The sequence below is a fragment of the Danio rerio genome, chromosome 8, assembly GCF_052040795.2.
Source record: "Danio rerio strain M-AB ecotype USA chromosome 8, GRCz13ab, whole genome shotgun sequence".
Taxonomy (NCBI): Eukaryota; Metazoa; Chordata; class Actinopteri; order Cypriniformes; family Danionidae; genus Danio; species Danio rerio.
In genome coordinates this window covers 26,369,181-26,389,611 of record NC_141028.1, presented here as the reverse complement: position 1 = coordinate 26,389,611, position 20,431 = coordinate 26,369,181, and the positions used below count along the sequence as shown (strand labels likewise).

Sequence of the window (20,431 nt, the reverse complement as noted above, 5' to 3'; positions counted from 1 at the left end):
AGGGCTTTACTGCCACCTACTGGCGGGCTCAGTTAATGCATGGAAAACATAATTTTGACTATAGTTGTATATTTTTCTTTATACTTTATTCTAAACATTATTCATGTAAAAAAAGAAGAATTCATAAAGGTAAAGAATTCACAGAAAATGTTTATTTAAATTGCAAATAGTGTGCTTAAATGAAGAGACTGCAGTCTGAGCGGAAAAGAGAATGGAGAAGGATGTTAGGAGTATGCCACTCTAAACAGTTAGGAACCACTGATATACAGTCTAGATAATAGGTCATACCCATGATATCGAAAATGAGCTCAGATTCAATGCAAAAGTAGTGTAACATTACAATAGAGACGGAAATATTGCAATACTGTAAACAATTACTTTCAAATGACAGAAACTAATTAAATATTAAGTGCTACATTTTAAAAGAAATTTGCAAATGAAAGCAAAACCCAGGATAGTAATAAATAAATGGCTGTAAGTAACTGTCAGCTCTTATCTATGGTTTTCTAATGTTGTCACTAATGTTAATTGAGAAGAAGTTTTAGATAAAATTTTTTTTACAAGTCCAGTTACATACAAACATTACTAAATTAGTTCATTTAAATTAAAAACATAATGAGTCACTAAATACCACACAGATATCCTTTAAAACTATTATTAAAATGAGAAATTACATCGTGAAAGACTTATTTTATCTTTGCCATAATCACAGTAAATAATATTTGACTGGACATTTTTCAAGACACTTCTAAACAGCTTAAAATGACATTTAAAGGCTTAACTAGGTTAGTTAGGGTAACTAGGCAGGTTATGGTAATTAGGCAAGTTATTGTATAATGATGGTTTGTTCTGTGGACCATTGGAAAAAAAATAGCTTAAATGGGCTAATAATATGACGTTAAAATGTAATAAAAACTGCTTTTATTCTAGCCAAAACAAATAAGACTTAATAATAAGTAATATTTATACTATACTCAATAAATAATAAAACTGCAGAAGAAAAATATCAGACATACTGTGAAAATTTCACTGCTCTCTTAAATGTAATTTTTGAAATATTTAATAGAGAAAAAATTAAAAGGTTTCCCAGAGGTGGCTTGCAGCAGGAAGAGCATCTGCTGTGTAAAACATATGCTGGAAAAGTTGGTGGTTCAATCTGCTGTGTCGACTAAGATTAATAATGGGACTAAACTGAAAAGAAAAAGGGGGAATAATAATTCTGACCTAAGTGTGTGTGTGTGTGTATAACGTGGATGTGTGGGCACTTTAAGGCAAATTAGCCAGTCAGTCTAGCGCGGCCCTGCATTAGTTGTTTGAGTTATTGTGTTTTAAAAAGTCCCCGCGTGTTTTGAAAATGTTCTTTCGCGTTCCAAATGGAACCACGTAACTCTGACATCATCAGTGGCTAATTAACGCTGACTGAATCAAGCAGAAACCCTCATTGCTTCTTTCGACGACTAGTAGTTCAGTATTTACTGCGATTCCACACAACGGTGATAAAATGGCCTTTTCAAAGTTAATTTCCCGTTTAAAGAAAGCGTTCGGTATCAAGTGTGCACACGAACCACCCCGTGAGCCGCTTAAATCCACCGGCAACATGACAGAAAACCACCGTCATCCGATAACCGATGACCCGCCCCTCTTCCAAGCCTGTTTCCCCAGAAGAGCTACTGTTGATGGTAAATTAGGTTTATGAATTTTAATTACTAAAACAATGCTAAAACACACCGAACATGTCAGAGTAGCTGTTTAAAGATAAGAAATAAAATTGACTAGAAACATTTAAGAATTTTAGGTAGTTTCTTAAAAGGGACAGTTCACATAAACGTGAATATTCTGTCATAATTCACTCCTAAAACCTGTTTCAGGTGCTTTCTTGTGTTGAACACAAATACTGAATTCAGCCATTGACTTCCAGTATTTTGAGTTCCTACAGTGAAGTTTAATGGCTGCTGATTTCAGGAATATTCTTCAGAATAGGTCTATTTTTGTGTTTAAAAGAAGAAATTCATAATTAATTGTATTTATGCCTTTAGATATATAGTTTAAACATACTTTTTTATTGCTAATTATCACTTCAATACAGAAAAACTGCAAGATTATAATAAAATACATTGAGTGATGTCTTTGCAAATTAACTTCAAATATCTAGTCAAAAGAGTTACAGAATCATATTAATGATATTCCTTCCCCTCTTTAGATCCGCTCCCTGCACTGGAGATCCACGACCTACAGGACGAGCCGATCAGTAGCTCGAAATTCTTTCACACTGCTGTGAACAATCTGGAGATGGAGGTTCTCCAACCTTCAATTCCTGATGCTCCAGCAGAAGAAGACTTGAACTTCACTGTGAAATCTGAAGTGAACAGCTTTGAATCTCCAGTGAGCCAGCAGTTCTCAACAGATGGCATCTTTGAAGCGTTCAGCGGAGACTCTGTGCAGGTTGACATTGACTCTGCACTGGATGAAGACTCGGAGTCTTCACTGAACCAGAAGGTCTCACAAGATGACTCCGCTGATGATTCTGCACTGAGTCTTACAGCAGATGATGAGACCTGTTTGGACAATAGTAAGTTTATTGCTAGAATTCATAACATTTGTTGAGGCTTATCAAACATTTTAAAATTATACAGTTGAAGTCAAAATTATTCGCCCTCCTGTGATTTTTTTTCCATTTTCAAATATTTCCCAAAAGATGTTTAACAGAGTAAAGAAGTTTTCACTTCCTTCATTTCCTATAATATTTTTTCTTATGGAGAAAGTCTTATTTGTTGTAAACTCTGTGTTTTATTTGGTTTATAATTGAATAAGATTTTGTGTCCAGTCAGCTAAATGTTCTTCTTTTTTAACAGATGACATCAGCTCCCGCTACAATCTGGGAAAGCAGCTCGGTGAAGGAGGTTTCGGCTCCGTTTTTGAGGGGATCCGCATACAGGATGGTCTGCAGGTATTCATTTCTGTAGACTCAAATTCTTTGATGAAGTTCACTATTTAAAGAACATCATCAGAAACATGCTTTCATTGTTTTGACTTTTCTGAGAATTCAAATTGATGAAACCTCTGTTCAGGATTTGAATGAAATGATCTGGATGCACATGTTAATTGTTCGCTTATTTCTTTAAACAGGTGGCTGTTAAATTTGCCCAGATGACACCACGTATGCGAGATCTCTGCTCTGTAAGTACACTACACTTTCTGTTTTTCTCTTCTCAGTCACTGTGTTCAACTCAAAATGTCTTATATTTAATATTAGACAACAGGCTGTGGTTAAAAATCCTTGTTTGAAAACCAACATCATTATTTTGTTTTCAGTCTCATGACCAGCCACCTCTAGAGATCACCTTGGCAAGTATGGCCAGCAGTGGCTCCAGGTGTGCCAATATAATTCAGCTCCTTGACTGGCAGGTCTTCAAAGACCATTATGTCATGGTCATGGAGCGGCCTACGCCAAGTATGGACCTGGAGGCATTCCTGCAACTCAACGGAGGCGTCCTCACCGAGCAAACGGCACAAACTATCATGGGCCAAGCTGTTCATGCTGCCAATGTTTGCTGCTACCGGGAAGTATTCCACAGAGACATTAAGCTGCAAAACCTGCTTGTAAACCCAAACACACTGGAGGTCAAGCTGATTGACTTCGGCTGCGGAGATTACATGATGGAATCAGCATACTCCACCTTTTCTGGTAGGTGTTTTAAATAGGGTTGTCAAAAGTATCGACTTTGGGACTGACATTTTAAAAATGTCCAATTGAACGCTGTTAAACAACACTGATTGGCCATTGGTGTTCACATGCTCAGCAAATATGACTGTGATGAGTGTCAGTATCGATACTTTTGACAACACTAGTTATGAATGTACATAAGCATTATTAATATACGGTTTAAAAGCTCAGTAATTAGCACACCTGAAACCCATCTGGTATATTTATCAACATGATGCTGACACAGAGATTTAACTAAATGTCTCTCCTCCAGGCACAGAAGCGTACATGCCGCCAGAGTTTTACAAAAGAGGATGTTACCATGCCAAACCAGCAACTGTCTATTCTCTTGGGGTTCTTCTCTTCACATTGCTGCATGGAGATTTTCCAACGACGTATGACCTGTACTACCTGGAGCATGACTGGTCCAAATTTACCCTCTCTCAAGGTGAGATGTTCATCAAAGAACAAGTTAAAAAACAGTTTACTAATAATAATAATAATAATAATAATAATAATCTCACCTCTCCTTTTGTTTTTCACAGAATGCTGTGATCTGATGTGGGCTTGTCTGCAGCAGATTCCAGAGCACAGAATTCTTCTAGGACAGATGCCTTACCACGACTGGTTCATGCTGGAGTAGCCAGTTGACACCTTTGCTGTTAATATATAGTGTCTTGTTATTGTATTATTCACTTCTTTATTGTTACAGTTGTTTTTGTGTATGTCTCTAATAAAAATATATATTTTTGAACTCACTTGTGATGTGGCTTATATTGTGATCTAGTCCCAGTGACAAAAATCTGGCATGAGGTTTGAACAGCATCCAGTCATTTATAACACACACTGCAGTTGCCACTGGCGTCATTAAGGCGCACTTTTAGAACTACACTTTTAAAGAATACAGTCCAGCGCTGACCCAAAGCCTAAACATATCAGTCACTGCGACATCAGCAAATCATCCATATAAAATTCCAATATTTTACTGTGAATTCAGAACTGTTTTTAGAAATGTTTTAAAATACAAACATCGTAACATGAGAATGTGACATTCAGATGAGTCTGTGAAAAAGGCCGAAAAATGCTGTACTATTTATGTCAGGCCAGTAGTTGGCAATTTCTTTTTATAAAATACACTATGTGCCTGCAAACATATGATGTTTATAGTTTTGTTGTATTGTTAAGTAATCTGTAATCTACACTTACATGCCATGTAATCTACAATGAAAACATTTTAATTTAAATCTGTAGCATTTTCAAAAACTTGGTCTTTCAAACCAATTTTCAAAGGTTTGTTTTCAGGCCTCTCAAAATGTTTAACAAAACAAAACAATAAAGTTTCTGATTTAGTTAAGACATACATCATGCATTGGTTTTACTGTTAATGTTAAGTAAACACAAACAGTTCAAGTATTTATAAGCAATCATGTTACATTTGAATTACAGTAATTACAACATGAACAAAGTAAACAAGTGTGCTAGTATTGGCTCTGAACTCAACCTGTTGTTCCTGTAGAAACATCCCATCATGTTCATACTGAATGTGAGTGATTTGCCAGTCCCCCATCTGCAATTCAAAGTCAGGGTTTTAGTCATGATGATGAAAAAGCATCCAACAGACCATAAAAAGCTAAAAATGCTTCTTGGGTTGCAGTTACAGATCAGATGAGCCATCAGTGAACTGTTCATTAAAAACCATGAGGAGTTCTGGACTCTTGGGTTATGAATGATGTAAAGCACAAAGACTAACCTGAATGTGTTTCCCATGATACCAGCACATACTCTCTTGGGAGCAAATGCTGAACTCCATCCTGAGAGATGATATACTGGACCTGAGAAAAGGGAGTGGAAGAGGCAGTAAATTTAATTTTGCCATTTAACACAAGGAAATATGAGGCTTAAGGCGCTTACTGGTGTTATTTTCAAGAGTCAAAACTATAAGTGTGATTTAGCTTTAGTTTTTTATCATATATTAAAATATGTCCTGTATACTTCATCCCTAATCAAACATACACTGCAAAACTTTCTTCTTGGTCTCTAAGTAATTAAAAGATTGGGAAAAAACAAAACAAAGTAAAGTGGTTGGGAGTAAGATTCATTAAAACTATATATTGTTTTGGATGTTACTTTTGTGTATTTATTTTCCTCACCCTTCTCTCTCAGCTTCTCACTCCACTCTTAGTTTTCTTATAGGTTCAGTTAACCGTCCATCATTATTATGATGGTGCCAGATCAACCAATCCCCGGATGAGTCGCGGAGATTTAAAGCTGCTAAAGATCAGTGTTTGGTGTGCGCTCTGCCTCGGCATACCTTTGGGTGCCACGCTGTTGCATTTTCTGTCATGCTTAGGCTATTAGATGATTTATTATTTTTATTATTATTTGTTATTTACTGTGGTAATTCGAGTTTACTTGTTAAACTTTGCTGGGTTTGAGTAAAGGCTTTGATGGTTGTTGTGTGATTCTAAACTGAACCTTATGACCTTCTTGTAAGGTTTGTTTTAGTTTAGATTGATTTTTTTAGGATTAGTTTGAGTTTCGCCGCCTGTGTAGTTTTGAGTTTGTAGTTTAATTAGTTTACATCGGGTGTCGTGACTGAAGATATAGATTTTATTTTCATTATTTATTTTTGTCGCCTAGTTTAGACATTAGATTTAAGGATTGTTTTGTTTTGTTAATCTCTTTGATTTGGCGTATCATCGTTGTTTTAGTTTAAAGACAATATTGTAAATGTTTATTTCTTTTTCTACTATTATTGTTACATCTTTTGCTTAAACCATTGAGTAAAATGCTTAAATTCTGAATCGATTCCTGCCTCATCCTTGATCTGTCGCACACATTACATGTGTCTCACCTTAATGTTACAGCATTCCTTTTAAACATCATAAACTCACAACAAGAAAAAATATAGTCTTGTTTTCACAAAAAGATGTCAACATTAAGGCAGCTTTTCATTAAAACAAAATATGAAAGTGCAAAAGCAAAATAAGCTTGTTTTTATATTATTTTGCGTGTTTTTAGGAGAAAATCACTTAATCCTAACTTTTTTGTAGACTGTCAAACTTTTTACAATGATTATGAGAAGACACAAACTAAAATATAATTCAGTGTAACAATAGATAATAGACCTAAGAATCTTGTCAGACATAATTAAAACAAGAATCAGTTGATAACATGTTCCTAAACTCTATTTTAATATCATAGTTTAGCACCAAAATACAAATAAATTATTAACTGAAATCTTTATACTTTCCACTATCCTTCAAACCACAAAATTTTGCTACTTTGTCTGCAAAAGTATTTAAACAAAAAGGTTTAAAACCTTAATCACTTATTATTTTATATATTTTAGAAAATGTAGTTCAAATTAAAAATCTGTTAAAAACCAAACTTTAGAGTGTGTGTTTACTGCTTGTCTGAAAAAAGCTTTATTAATTGAGTCATACCTCAGTGACCTGGTTGTCTCCGGTCATTAAGTGCTGTACGGTCTGTCCATCTACTGTTGTGATCTGCTGAATATATGCCGCCTCCTCCTAGAAAAAGAAGCGTTTTGTCAAAAACATGCCTTTAAAACCTGAATTTATATTACATTTATACATTTACCACTTTATAAAATCTAAACCACCTTGCATTAGATACAATCTCAAATGTAAAGCTCTTCTTTGTGATTTTTCATAACCACCCAACATTAATTACAGGCTGTGAATGAGAAAGTGTGTAGCTGTGCAGTACCTGGTCAGAAAGACTTTGATCCAGAGCCACAATGATGTGTTCCTGACCCAACGCTTGCTGTAACCTCTCTGGGCTGATGACCGTTTGACCCGCCTGCAAATCTATAAATCACAAAAGAAGAAATATAATGAAACAAAGTAACAAGATGTGTCTAATAAACAGACCAGGGCTGTGTGACTACAGTAATAGAGTGGAGGAACTATGATGTCACCTTGTAGGCCAATCGGCTGCTAGCATAAAACTGGTTCCTTCAATAAAATCCCCATAAGATTTTCCTATAGACTTCTCGAAGATTGCAAATAATTAGCTCTGTGTTCAAACACAGTTCATTACACTTACACGTTTTGTCCAACAGGATAATCCTCACACAACATTTATACAGACCTACAGTACATGCCTTTTGGATAGTTTCCCAATGAGCAATACATTTGTTTTGCTTTACAGTTGGTGTATACGTTTTCAAACATGTACTGTACTGTTTTAGAAATGTGCCTATATATTCTAATCATAACACATGTTTAAATAAGTGTATTGCCTGTGTGCACATAGCCCGTTAACCTTAGTGAAAACCTAGCTATGACTGTCAATTACAAATCCCATATTCTTTTTCATAGACGACAGAAATAAGGTCTATCAAAAAGTCTATTAAACCATTGCAAATGCCGTCATGGATAGAGAACATCAATAATCTTTTTTGTTATGAAGTACTGAGAAAAGCAGCCCATACAGTCACATATGATATACGTTCTAAGGTGAGTATAAATGAGTTTAAGGAGGAGTGTAAATATTGCATTTATAATTAAAAATTTGTTCACATGAAGAAAAAAAGACAAAAAAATCATTAGATAGTGATTATTTATATATAATTTACAAATTTATTCACAACTTTTGCATTACTGAAAGCAGGGAAGAGACAGTGTCCTATAGTAAGCAGAATCTTTATTAAATAGCTTTATTTAAATAAATGATACTCTAACCCTGATAAAACAAATGAATCTGTCATAATGGTCTCTACTAGTCATTATCTACACACAATATGAAGGCCCAATAAGAAAAAATACAACAACCTATATAAAATATGATTTATGAAAACACTTCCACTAAATAACAGACAAATCCAAATGTCCAACACAAGCTGTAAATTTAAAGCGGGTTGCATTCCAGACCAGTTCAGCTGGAAGACGTATAATGTCTCTGATAAAAACAAATAAAATCAAAAGTGGGATGTATCTGATGTGTTTTGTGTCGTAAAATAAAGTGTGAAAGTATCTTGAGTTTGTGGTAGCAACAAACCTTATTTAAGTGATTTAACCAAAACCACATTTTACAAAACCCATTGACTTTGGGACAAGGGAACCGGAATTCGCTTCAGGATTTTTGCATAAAAATTGACGTCATAGTTCCTCCACTCAATTATATTCATTCCAGCACTTACTCTGCAGTGTGGCTAAAGCTTCTTCATCGCTGTTGATGATGATGGTCTGCTGTGAGGGGACGGAGCGAGCTTTACGGGGAGACGGCTCCTGAGTGTGAAGCCTCTCCATGTGGATGGCCGTTACGGTTGAACCTAAAAATAATTTATGAGAGTTTCAATATGAGGGGCAATGTGTTTCTTTGTTTAATTTGGGGAAACATTTATGATTGTGTCTGTATTAATAATGTAAACAGTACAAATTCTAAGATTTGCTAATTTATTTGAATGATTCTTTCTCAGTTGCTCACCTTTAGGCGCACACCTGGTAGGAGTAAGGCTTCTCGTTGGTGTGTGTCATCATGTGGTGTCGCAGGTCTTTCATGTTTTTAGAGGCAAAACTGCAGCTGGTGCATTTATGAGGCCTCAAATATGCATGCAAGGCCATGTGAGTCTAGGATAAAATATATATATACACATTTATATTTATTATACACAGGCAGAGACTTTAATACAAAGCTACTTCCCCTACACTTACGTTTTGTCAGTCTGTGCGCTTTTTTAAACACAATGTTATATTAAAGTGCCTTCATTTTGTTTTGCAAGTCAAATGATTTACACCCATTTGCAACAGATTCTGAATCTTTTCTCAGAGTGTCTGAAACAAATAATTTAAGGATCCTGTCTCTTTAATAGCTACATTCAGAGAGGGTATTATTTTCTGAAATCTGAAAAATCTTTTCCTCATAGGGATAGATATGCAAATAATAAGTTACATAATAAGTTACATATAAATATAAATATGGGGCGAGGCGATGGATCCCGATGCCAGCTCAGCACCGTGAAGTTTGTCGGCCATCTGCGATAGAAGATGGCATCGTCTATCGGCACAACCCTAGCGTCTGCCGTCAAAGAGTGTTTCACTCTTCGAAAGTCTCAGTTATTATAAATGAGTTCTTCCTGTGTTGCGTCGTGAAGTGGCACAAAAGGGCTTTTCACCTGGGTAAAGACAAACAGACATGATCAGAAAACATTCCACCAATTTAACTAAGGCATAATTGTTGACAGGCATTGAATTGTTAGAAAAGTACTGCAACTTCAATAGATCAGAGTCATTTATCCCACTTGTACTACAGTTACCACACCTAAAGCCTATAGTTTTACTGTGATGAGATTTCTGCCATTTGTGGTCTATGAAACAATTGAAATCATTCAGCATAGTGCCTGCCTGGAACTTCTTTAGCTGTTTGATTCCATAAAAATAAATTGCAGACCTCAAAATGTTCATTAGCCAATCAGAATCAAATATTGAACAGCCCTGTTTCATTATTGGTAATGAAAAATTGTGAACTCGATTGAGCAAATCATACATTCTCATGCATATCTTGTCAGGGAGGCATGGTGTGATCTATAGTAAATCTCTGCCAAAAGCCAGAGGGTGCTCTCACAGAAACCCCAAATGCCCATAAAGAAACCCAGGAAATACCACTAGCACTTGTTGAATAAACAGAATATTGTACTATTTTGAATTCTCTAAAGCTACAGAAATTTAACGTGCAAAACATGAAATAGGTTAGGACCTTAATTAGGTTGTTTACATACCTTTAAATCAGTGTTTCTCAACCACGTTCCTGGAGGACCACCAACACTGCATGTTTTGGATGTCTAATTTGTCACATCTATTACAGGTCTTTCAGTCTCTGCTAAAGAGCTGATGATCTGACTCAGGTGTGTTTGATTAGGAAGATTTGGAAAATGTGCAGAGCTGGTGGTCCTCCAGGAACGTGGTTAAGAAACACTGCCCTAAATGGTCTGTAATGCCGTAATTTCAAGTGCAGCCTTTATTACACAAAGTTTGAGAAGTGATGCAGCTGTCATTATCACAGAATGATTATTTGTTTGTCATTATCAATAGATTAAATCTAATCAGAGTTTTGCATAGCTTATCAGTGTAAATAACTCAGTGTAGTGTGTAGTAAAAGCTACTGCATCTGAACGCATGTGCTGGATGTTTATTAGAACCAGCTTTACTGAGAAAATGCACAAATTATTGTCTGCTTTTAATCGCCCAGCCCTATTGGAAGTATAAACAGTCCTAATAATTAAAAACATCACAAGAACTTGCAGAACTCACACTTAAACCTGACAAAGGATCACAGATAGAAATAGATACTATGACTGTTCATCAAACAAGTAAACATTTTTATAGGGAAACAAACATATATACTTGTCCAGACATCTCAATTACAGGCTGTTGCCACAGTTTTGTATGTGTGTGAAAAGATGCATTTTGAAAGTGTACCGCTTCTTTTCCCAAACTGCAAAGCAACACATTTACACTAGTGTTAACATAGTAAATGAAAAGCAGTGTTTCCTGCCTGTGTTAGAGCTGCTCTACAGAGAATCACTTCCTTCAACAATTACTATTATATTGAAGTGGACTGAATCCTCATTAAACCAACCATAACAAAACAGGCATTCGGTGGAATTGAACATGTCTTATGAACTCAGCTTTTTTCCCTCCAGAGTTTATTTGCAGCATTCAAAAGCTTTACCTTGTCACACATGTGAGGTTTCTCTGTGCTGTGTGTCTTCATGTGTTGTGTCAGGCGTTTCTGCATGGGGTATACTCGACTGCAGATGGGACATGGAAACTCAGACACCTTGGAAACCTGTTAAGGGTTGAAACAAGACTGTTCTCACATAAAAAACTCTGACCTCATCAGACTGGTCAGAGTTAGTAATATATCATGTCAATAAAAGAAATTTTAAAATATTATTTCTGCATCTTAAATCTTACCACATCTATCTTTCGGCTCCTAAAAAGAAAAAACAAGAACAAGAACACTGTAATCAGGTGTGAATTGTATGAATGTGTTTTGTAATAACATGCAGACCTCTATATATATATATATATATATATATATATATATATATATATATATATATATATATATATATATATATATGCATACAGTTAAAGTCAGAATTATTAGCCCCCCTGAATTATTAACCCCCCTGTAATTTTTTTTCTCCCAATTTCTGTTTAACAGAGAGCAGATTTTTTTCAGCTCATTTCTAAACATAATAGTTTTAACTCATTTTTAATAACTGATTTAATTCATCTTTGCCATGATGACAGAACATAATATTTGACTAGACATTTTTCAAGACACTTCTAAACAGCTTAAAGGGACATTTAAAGGCTTAACTAGGTTAATTACGTTAACTAGGCAGGTTAGGGTAATGAGGCAAGTTATTGTATAATGATGGTTTGTTCTGTAGATTATCTTGAAAAAATATAGCTTGAAGGTGCTAATCATTTTGACCTTAAAATGTTCTTTAAAAAATTCAAACTGTTTTTATTCTAGCTGAAATAAAACAAATAAGACTTTCTCCAGAAGAAAAACTATTATCACGCACACATATATATATGTGTGTGTGTGTGTGTGTGTGTGTATAACGTGGAGGTGTGGTCACTTTAAGGCGAATTAGCCAGTCAGTCAAGCGCGGCCCTGCATTAATTGTTTAAGTTATTGTGTTTTAAAAAGTCCCCGCGTGTTTTGAAAATGTTCTTTCGCGTTCCAAATGGAACCACGTAACTCTGACATCATTAGTGGCTAATTAACGCTGACTGAATCCAGCAGAAATCCTCATTGCTTCTTTGGATGACAAGTAGTTCAGTACTTACTGCGATTCCACACAACGGTGATAAAATGGCTTTTTCAAAGTTAATTTCCCGTTTAAAGAAAGCGTTCGGTATCAAGTGTGCACACAAACCACCCCGTGAGCCACTCGCATCCACCGGCAACACGGCAGAAAACCACCGTCATCCGATAACTGATGACCCGCCCGTCGTTGCAAGAAAACAGACAGGGAGACAGAAAAAGTCTTCCCTCTTCCAAGCCTGTTTCCCCAGAAGAGCTACTGTTGATGGTAAATTAGGTTTATGAATTTTAATTACTAAAAAACATACTGTTAAACACACCGAACATGTCAGAGTAGCTGTTTAAAGATAAGAAATAAAATTAACTGGAAACATTTGAGGATTTTAGGTAGTTTCTTAAAGAGACAGTTCACATAAACATGAATATTCTGTCATAATTTATTTCTCAAACCTGTTTGAGATGCTTTCTTGTGTTGAACAAAAATACTGAATTCAGCCATTGACTTACAGTATTTTGAGTTCCTACAGTGAAGTTTAATGGCTGCTGATTTCAGCAATATTCTTCAGAATAGGCATTTTTTTGTGTTTTACAGAAGAAATTCATAATTAATTGTATTTATGCCTTTGGATATATAGTTTAAACATACTTTTTATTGCTAATTATCACTTCAATACAGAAAAAACATGAAGATCAAAAATAAATATTAAATACATTGAGTGATGTTTTTGCAAATGAACTTTTCAAATATCTAATCAAAAGTTACAGAATCATATTAATGATATTCCTTCCCCTCTTTAGATCCGCTCCCTGTGCTGGAGATCCACGACCTTCAGGACGAGCCGATCAGTAGCTCGAAATTCTTCCATACAGCTGTGAACAATCTGGAGCTGGAGGTTCTCCAACCTTCTATTCCTGATGCTCCAGCAGAAGAAGACTTGGACTCCACTGTGAAATCTGAAGTGAACAGCTTTGAATCTCCAGTGAGTCAGCAGTTCTCAACAGACGGCATCTTTGAAGCGTTCAGCGGAGACTCTGTGCAGGTTGACATTGACTCTGCACTGGATGAAGACTCGGAGTCTTCACTGAATCAGAAGGTCTCACAAGATGACTCCGCTGATGATTCTGCACTGAGTCTTACAGCAGATGATGAGACCTGTTTGGACAATAGTAAGTTTATTGCTAGAATTCATAACATTTGTTTAGGCTCATCAAACATTTTAAAATTATACAGTTGAAGTCAAAATTATTCGCCCTCCTGTGATTTTTTTTCCATTTTCAAATATTTCCCAAATTATTTTTAACAGAGTAAAGAAGTTTTCACTTCCTTCATTTCCTAAAATCTTTTTTCTTATGGAGAAAGTCTTATTTGTTGTAAACTCTGTGTTTTATTTGGTTTATAATTTAATAAGATTTTGTGTCCAGTCAGCTAAATGTTCTTCTTTTTTAACAGATGACATCAGCTCCCGCTACAATCTGGGAAAGCAGCTCGGTGAAGGAGGTTTCGGCTCTGTTTTTGAGGGGATCCGCATACAGGATGGTCTGCAGGTATTCATTTCTGTAGACTCAAATTCTTTGATGAAGTTCACTATTTAAAGAACATCATCAGAAACATGCTTTCATTGTTTTGACATTTCTAAGAATTCAAATTGATGAAACCTCTGTTCAGGATTTGAATGAAATGATTTGGATGCACATGTTAATTGTTCGCTTATTTCTTTAAACAGGTGGCTGTTAAATTTGCCCAAATGACACCACGTATGCAAGATCTCTGCTCTGTAAGTACACTACACTTTCTGTTTTTCTCTTCTCAGTCACTGTGTTCAACTCAAAATGTCTTATATTTAATATTAGACAACAGGCTGTGGTTAAAAATCCTTGTTTGAAAACCAACATCATTATTTTGTTTTCAGTCTCATGACCAGCCACCTCTAGAGATCACCTTGGCAAGTATGGCCAGCAGTGGCTCCAGGTGTGCCAATATAATTCAGCTCCTAGACTGGCAGGTCTTCAAAGACCATTATGTCATGGTCATGGAGCGGCCTACGCCAAGTATGGACCTGGAGGCATTCCTGCAACTCAACGGAGGCGTCCTCACCGAGCAAACGGCACAAACTATCATGGGCCAAGCTGTTCATGCTGCCAATGTTTGCTGCTACCGGGAAGTATTCCACAGAGACATTAAGCTGCAAAACCTGCTTGTAAACCCAAACACACTGGAGGTCAAACTGATTGACTTCGGCTGCGGAGATTATATGATGGAATCAGCATACTCCACCTTTTCTGGTAGGTGTTTTGAATAGGGTTGTCAAAAGTATCGACTTCGGGACTGACATTTAAAAAATGTCCATTTGAGCGCAGTTAAACACCACTGATTGGTCATTGGTGTTCACATGCTCAGCAAATATGACAGTATCGATACTTTTGACAACACTAGTCATGAATGTACATAAGCATTATTAATATACGGTTTAAAAGCTCAGTAATTAGCACACCTGAAACCCATCTGTTATATATATCAACATGATGCTGACACATAGATTCAACTAAATGTCTCTCCTCCAGGCACAGAAGCGTACATGCCGCCAGAGTTTTACAAAAGAGGATGTTACCATGCCAAACCAGCGACTGTCTATTCTCTTGGGGTTCTTCTCTTCACATTGCTGCATGGAGATTTCCCAACGACGTATGACCTGTACTACCTGGAGCATGACTGGTCCAAATTTACCCTCTCTCAAGGTGAGATGTTCATCAAAGAACAAGTTGAAAATCAGTTTATTATCAATAATAATAATAATAATAATAATAATCTCACCTCTCCTTTTGTTTTTCACAGAATGCTGTGATCTGATGTGGGCTTGTCTGCAGCAGATTCCAGAGCACAGAATTCTTCTAGGACAGATGCCTTACCACGACTGGTTCATGCTGGAGTAGCCAGTTGACACCTTTGCTGTTAATATATAGTGTCTTGTTATTGTATTATTCACTTCTTTATTGTTACAGTTGTTTTTGTGTATGTCTCTAATAAAAATATATATTTTTGAACTCACTTGTGATGTGGCTTATATTGTGATCTAGTCCCAGTGACAAAAATCTGGCATGAGGTTTGAACAGCATCCAGTCATTTATAACACACACTGCAGTTGCCACTGGCATCATTAAGGCGCACTTTTAGAACTACACTTTTAAAGAATACAGTCCAGCGCTGACCCAAAGCCTAAACATATCAGTCACTGCGACATCAGCAAATCATCCATATAAAATTCCAATATTTTACTGTGAATTCAGAACTGTTTTTAGAAATGTTTTAAAATACAAACATCGTAACATGAGAATGTGACATTCAGATGAGTCTGTGAAAAGGCCGAAAAATGCTGTACTATTTATGTCAGGCCAGTAGTTGGCAATTTCTTTTTATAAAATACACTATGTGCCTGCAAACATATGATGTTTATAGTTTTGTTGTATTGTTAAGTAATCTGTAATCTACACTTACATGCCATGTAATCTACAAAGAAAACATTTTAATTTAAATCTGTAGCATTTTCAAAAACTTGGTCTTTAAAACCAATTTTCAAAGGTTTGTTTTCAGGCCTCTCAAAATGTTTAACAAAACAAAACAATAAAAGTTTCTGATTTAGTTAAGACATACATCATGCATTGGTTTTACTGTTAATGTTAAGTAAACACAAACAGTTCAAGTATTTATAAGCAATCATGTTACATTTGAATTACAGTAATTACAACATGAACAAAGTAAACAAGTGTGCTAGTATTGGCTCTGAACTCAACCTGTTGTTCCTGTAGAAACATCCCATCATGTTCATACTGAATGTGAGTGATTTGCCAGTCCCCCATCTGCAATTCAAAGTCAGGGTTTTAGTCATGATGATGAAAAAGCATCCAACAGACCATAAAAAGCTAAAAATGCTTCTTGGGTTGCAGTTACAGATCAGATGAGCCATCAGTGAACTGTTCATTAAAAACCATGAGGAGTTCTGGACTCTTGGGTTATGAATGATGTAAAGCACAAAGACTAACCTGAATGTGTTTCCCATGATACCAGCACATACTCTCTTGGGAGCAAATGCTGAACTCCATCCTGAGAGATGATATACTGGACCTGAGAAAAGGGAGTGGAAGAGGCAGTAAATTTAATTTTGCCATTTAACACAAGGAAATATGAGGCTTAAGGCGCTTACTGGTGTTATTTTCAAGAGTCAAAACTATAAGTGTGATTTAGCTTTAGTTTTTTATCATATATTAAAATATGTCCTGTATACTTCATCCCTAATCAAACATACACTGCAAAACTTTCTTCTTGGTCTCTAAGTAATTAAAAGATTGGGATGGAAATCTGGTTGGGAGTAAGATTCATTAAAACTATATATTGTTTTGGATGTTACTTTTGTGTATTTATTTTCCTCACCCTTCTCTCTCAGCTTCTCACTCCACTCTTAGTTTTCTTATAGGTTCAGTTAACCGTCCATCATTATTATGATGGTGCCAGATCAACCAATCCCCGGATGAGTCGCGGAGATTTAAAGCTGCTAAAGATCAGTGTTTGGTGTGCGCTCTGCCTCGGCATACCTTTGGGTGCCACGCTGTTGCATTTTTTGTCATGCTTAGGCTATTAGATGATTTATTATTTTTATTATTATTTGTTATTTACTGTGGTAATTCGAGTTTACTTGTTAAACTTTGCTGGGTTTGAGTAAAGGCTTTGATGGTTGTTGTGTGATTCTAAACTGAACTTTATGACCTTTTTGTTAGGTTTGTTTTAGTTTAGATTGATTTTTTTAGGATTAGTTTGAGTTTCGCCCCCTGTGTAGTTTTGAGTTTGTAGTTTAATTAGTTTACATCGGGTGTCGTGACTGAAGATATCGATATTATTTATTTTTGTCGCCTAGTTTAGACATTAGATTTAAGGATTGTTTTGTTTTGTTAATCTCTTTGATTTGGCGTATCATCGTTGTTTTAGTTTAAAGACAATATTGTAAATGTTTATTTCTTTTTCTACTATTATTGTTACATCTTTTGCTTAAACCATTGAGTAAAATGCTTAAATTCTGAATCAATTCCTGCCTCATCCTTGATCTGTCGCACACATTACATGTGTCTCACCTTAATGTTACAGCATTCCTTTTAAACATCATAAACTCACAACAAGAAAAAAATATAGTCTTGTTTTCACAAAAAGATGTCAACATTAAGGCAGCTTTTCATTAAAACAAAATATGAAAGTGCAAAAGCAAAATAAGCTTGTTTTTATATTATTTTGCGTGTTTTTAGGAGAAAATCACTTAATCCTAACTTTTTTGTAGACTGTCAAACTTTTTACAATGATTATGAGAAGACACAAACTAAAATATAATTCAGTGTAACAATAGATAATAGACCTAAGAATCTTATCAGACATAATTAAAACAAGAATCAGTTGATAACATGTTCCTAAACTCTATTTTAATATCATAGTTTAGCACCAAAATACAAATAAATTATTAACTGAAATCTTTATACTTTCCACTATCCTTCAAACCACAAAATTTTGCTACTTTGTCTGCAAAAGTATTTAAACAAAAAGGTTTAAAACCTTAATCACTTATTATTTTATATATTTTAGAAAATGTAGTTCAAATTAAAAATCTGTTAAAAACCAAACTTTAGAGTGTGTGTTTACTGCTTGTCTGAAAAAAGCTTTATTAATTGAGTCATACCTCAGTGACCTGGTTGTCTCCGGTCATTAAGTGCTGTACGGTCTGTCCATCTACTGTTGTGATCTGCTGAATATATGCCGCCTCCTCCTAGAAAAAGAAGCGTTTTGTCAAAAACATGCCTTTAAAACCTGAATTTATATTACATTTATACATTTACCACTTTATAAAATCTAAACCACCTTGCATTAGATACAATCTCAAATGTAAAGCTCTTCTTTGTGATTTTTCATAACCAACCAACATTAATTACAGGCTGTGAATGAGAAAGTGTGTAGCTGTGCAGTACCTGGTCAGAAAGACTTTGATCCAGAGCCACAATGATGTGTTCCTGACCCAACGCTTGCTGTAACCTCTCTGGGCTGATGACCGTTTGACCCGCCTGCAAATCTATAAATCACAAAAGAAGAAATATAATGAAACAAAGTAACAAGATGTGTCTAATAAACAGACCAGGGCTGTGTGACTACAGTATAGAGTGGAGGAACTATGATGTTCTCTTGTAGGCCAATCGGCTGCTAGCATAAAACTGGTTCCTTCAATAAAATCCCCATAAGATTTTCCTATAGACTTCTCGAAGATTGCAAATAATTAGCTCTGTGTTCAAACACAGTTCATTACACTTACACGTTTTGTCCAACAGGATAATCCTCACACAACATTTATACAGACCTACAGTACATGCCTTTTGGATAGTTTCCCAATGAGAAATACATTTGTTTTGCTTTACAGTTGGTGTATACGTTTTCAAACATGTACTGTACTGTTTTAGAAATGTGCCTATATATTCTAATCATAACAAATGTTTAAATAAGTGTATTGCCTGTGTGCACATAGCCCGTTAACCTTAGTGAAAACCTAGCTATGACTGTCAATTACAAATCCCATATTCTTTTTCATAGACGACAGAAATAAGGTCTATCAAAAAGTCTATTAAACCATTGCAAATGCCGTCATGGATAGAGAACATCAATAATCTTTTTTGTTATGAAGTACTGAGAAAAGCAGCCCATACAGTCACATATGATATACGTTCTAAGGTGAGTATAAATGAGTTTAAGGAGGAGTGTAAATATTGCATTTATAATTAAAAATTTGTTCACATGAAGAAAAAAAGACAAAAAAATCATTAGATATTGAATATTTATATATAATTTACAAATTTATTCACAACTTTTGCATTACTGAAAGCAGGGAAGAGACAGTGTCCTATGGTAAGCAGAATCTTTATTAAATAGCTTTATTTAAATAAATGATACCCTAACCCTGATAAAACAAATGAATCTGTCATAATGGTCTCTACTAGTCATTATCTACACACAATATGAAGGCCCAATAAGAAAAAAAAAACAACCTATATAAAATATGATTTATGAAAACACTTCCACTAAATAACAGACAAATCCAAATGTCCAACACAAGCTGTAAATTTAAAGTGGGTTGCATTCCAGACCAGTTCAGCTGGAAGACGTATAATGTCTCTGATAAAAACAAATAAAATCAAAAGTGGGATGTATCTGATGTGTTTTGTGTCGTAAAATAAAGTGTGAAAGTATCTTGAGTTTGTGGTAGCCACAAGCCTTATTTAAGTGATTTAACCAAAACCACATTTTACAAAACCCATTGACTTTGGGACAAGGGAACCGGAATTCGCTTCAGGATTTTTGCATAAAAATTGACGTCATAGTTCCTCCACTCAATTATATTCATTCCAGCACTTACTCTGCAGTGTGGCTAAAGCTTCTTCATCGCTGTTGATGATGATGGTCTGCTGTGAGGGGATGGAGCGAGCTTTACGGGGAGACGGCTCCTGAGTGTGAAGCCTCTCCATGTGGAACTTCAGATGTCCGTTACGGTTGAACCTAAAAATAATTTATGAGAGTTTCAATATGAGGGGCAATGTGTTTCTTTGTTTAATTTGGGGAAACATTTATGATTGTGTCTGTATTAATAATGTAAACAGTACAAATTCTAAGATTTGCTAATTTATTTGAATGATTCTTTCTCAGTTGCTCACCTTTAGGCGCACACCTGGCAGGAGTAAGGCTTCTCGTTGGTGTGTGTCATCATGTGGTGTCGCAGGTCTTTCATGTTTTTAGAGGCAAAACTGCAGCTGGTGCATTTATGAGGCCTCAAATATGCATGCAAGGCCATGTGAGTCTAGGATAAAAATATACATATACACATTTATATTTATTATACACAG

At 35.5% G+C, this 20,431-nt stretch overlaps 4 protein-coding genes across 7 annotated transcripts; 2 read left to right on the top strand and 2 right to left on the bottom strand.

Moving 5' to 3' along the window:
* Nucleotides 1–130: 130 nt before the first annotated feature.
* LOC108190948 (zinc finger protein 335-like) lies at nucleotides 131–12,764 on the bottom strand. 4 transcript variants are annotated; one of them, XM_087264790.1, is made up of 12 exons: nucleotides 12,538–12,764; nucleotides 11,647–11,665; nucleotides 11,402–11,518; nucleotides 9,385–9,845; nucleotides 9,158–9,300; nucleotides 8,871–9,002; nucleotides 7,436–7,536; nucleotides 7,150–7,236; nucleotides 5,454–5,535; nucleotides 5,205–5,270; nucleotides 4,228–4,362; nucleotides 131–2,555 (listed from the first exon to the last, which is right to left on the bottom strand). In XM_087264790.1, the coding sequence occupies exons 6-10, from the start codon at nucleotides 8,977–8,979 to the stop codon at nucleotides 5,236–5,238; spliced, it is 414 nt and encodes a 137-aa protein (XP_087120916.1). In that variant the 5' UTR covers nucleotides 8,980–9,002; nucleotides 9,158–9,300; nucleotides 9,385–9,845; nucleotides 11,402–11,518; nucleotides 11,647–11,665; nucleotides 12,538–12,764; the 3' UTR covers nucleotides 131–2,555; nucleotides 4,228–4,362; nucleotides 5,205–5,235. The 4 variants fall into 4 exon arrangements, with proteins under 4 accessions (XP_087120916.1, XP_087120914.1, XP_087120913.1 ...); XM_087264788.1 differs by having other exon boundaries at nucleotides 9,158–9,845; nucleotides 12,538–12,723; XM_087264787.1 differs by lacking the exon at nucleotides 12,538–12,764 and having other exon boundaries at nucleotides 9,158–9,845; nucleotides 11,647–11,735.
* On the top strand, nucleotides 1,401–4,461 carry LOC795735 (serine/threonine-protein kinase pim-1-like). The gene is made up of 7 exons (XM_087264719.1): nucleotides 1,401–1,679; nucleotides 2,201–2,569; nucleotides 2,853–2,947; nucleotides 3,127–3,177; nucleotides 3,313–3,685; nucleotides 3,978–4,151; nucleotides 4,249–4,461. Exons 1-7 carry the CDS (start codon nucleotides 1,502–1,504, stop codon nucleotides 4,344–4,346), a joined length of 1,338 nt encoding a protein of 445 aa, XP_087120845.1. The 5' UTR covers nucleotides 1,401–1,501; the 3' UTR covers nucleotides 4,347–4,461.
* LOC797120 (serine/threonine-protein kinase pim-1-like) lies at nucleotides 11,959–15,556 on the top strand. Its single transcript, XM_087264688.1, has 7 exons — nucleotides 11,959–12,782; nucleotides 13,313–13,681; nucleotides 13,965–14,059; nucleotides 14,239–14,289; nucleotides 14,425–14,797; nucleotides 15,077–15,250; nucleotides 15,348–15,556. Exons 1-7 carry the CDS (start codon nucleotides 12,515–12,517, stop codon nucleotides 15,443–15,445), a joined length of 1,428 nt encoding a protein of 475 aa, XP_087120814.1. The 5' UTR covers nucleotides 11,959–12,514; the 3' UTR covers nucleotides 15,446–15,556.
* LOC141375000 (zinc finger protein 335-like) lies at nucleotides 13,145–20,385 on the bottom strand. Its single transcript, XM_087264791.1, has 8 exons — nucleotides 20,243–20,385; nucleotides 19,948–20,087; nucleotides 18,515–18,615; nucleotides 18,229–18,315; nucleotides 16,553–16,634; nucleotides 16,304–16,369; nucleotides 15,327–15,461; nucleotides 13,145–13,667 (listed from the first exon to the last, which is right to left on the bottom strand). The coding sequence occupies exons 2-6, from the start codon at nucleotides 20,054–20,056 to the stop codon at nucleotides 16,335–16,337; spliced, it is 414 nt and encodes a 137-aa protein (XP_087120917.1). The 5' UTR covers nucleotides 20,057–20,087; nucleotides 20,243–20,385; the 3' UTR covers nucleotides 13,145–13,667; nucleotides 15,327–15,461; nucleotides 16,304–16,334.
* Between the last annotated feature and the right edge of the window lie 46 nt (nucleotides 20,386–20,431).

What these genes read in the sequence shown, in the direction of transcription:
- LOC795735 (XM_087264719.1), top strand. Translation starts at nt 1,502, where the DNA reads ATGGCCTTTTCAAAGTTAATTTCCCGTTTAAAGAAAGCGTTCGGTATC. An exon ending in TGAGACCTGTTTGGACAATA is followed by an intron (nt 2,570 to 2,852) that starts GTAAGTTTATTG and finishes CTTTTTTAACAG; the next exon opens with ATGACATCAGCTCCCGCTAC. An exon ending in AGCATACTCCACCTTTTCTG is followed by an intron (nt 3,686 to 3,977) that starts GTAGGTGTTTTA and finishes TCTCTCCTCCAG; the next exon opens with GCACAGAAGCGTACATGCCG.
- LOC141375000 (XM_087264791.1), bottom strand. Translation starts at nt 20,056, where the DNA reads ATGGAGAGGCTTCACACTCAGGAGCCGTCTCCCCGTAAAGCTCGCTCC. An exon ending in GAGACAACCAGGTCACTGAG is followed by an intron (nt 16,635 to 18,228) that starts GTATGACTCAAT and finishes CCCTTTTCTCAG; the next exon opens with GTCCAGTATATCATCTCTCA. An exon ending in ATCATGGGAAACACATTCAG is followed by an intron (nt 16,370 to 16,552) that starts GTTAGTCTTTGT and finishes TTTGAATTGCAG; the next exon opens with ATGGGGGACTGGCAAATCAC.
- LOC797120 (XM_087264688.1), top strand. Translation starts at nt 12,515, where the DNA reads ATGACAAGTAGTTCAGTACTTACTGCGATTCCACACAACGGTGATAAA. An exon ending in CAGAAGAGCTACTGTTGATG is followed by an intron (nt 12,783 to 13,312) that starts GTAAATTAGGTT and finishes TCCCCTCTTTAG; the next exon opens with ATCCGCTCCCTGTGCTGGAG. An exon ending in CAAATTTACCCTCTCTCAAG is followed by an intron (nt 15,251 to 15,347) that starts GTGAGATGTTCA and finishes TGTTTTTCACAG; the next exon opens with AATGCTGTGATCTGATGTGG.
- LOC108190948 (XM_087264790.1), bottom strand. Translation starts at nt 8,979, where the DNA reads ATGGAGAGGCTTCACACTCAGGAGCCGTCTCCCCGTAAAGCTCGCTCC. An exon ending in ATCAAAGTCTTTCTGACCAG is followed by an intron (nt 7,237 to 7,435) that starts GTACTGCACAGC and finishes TTCTTTTTCTAG; the next exon opens with GAGGAGGCGGCATATATTCA. An exon ending in GAGACAACCAGGTCACTGAG is followed by an intron (nt 5,536 to 7,149) that starts GTATGACTCAAT and finishes CCCTTTTCTCAG; the next exon opens with GTCCAGTATATCATCTCTCA.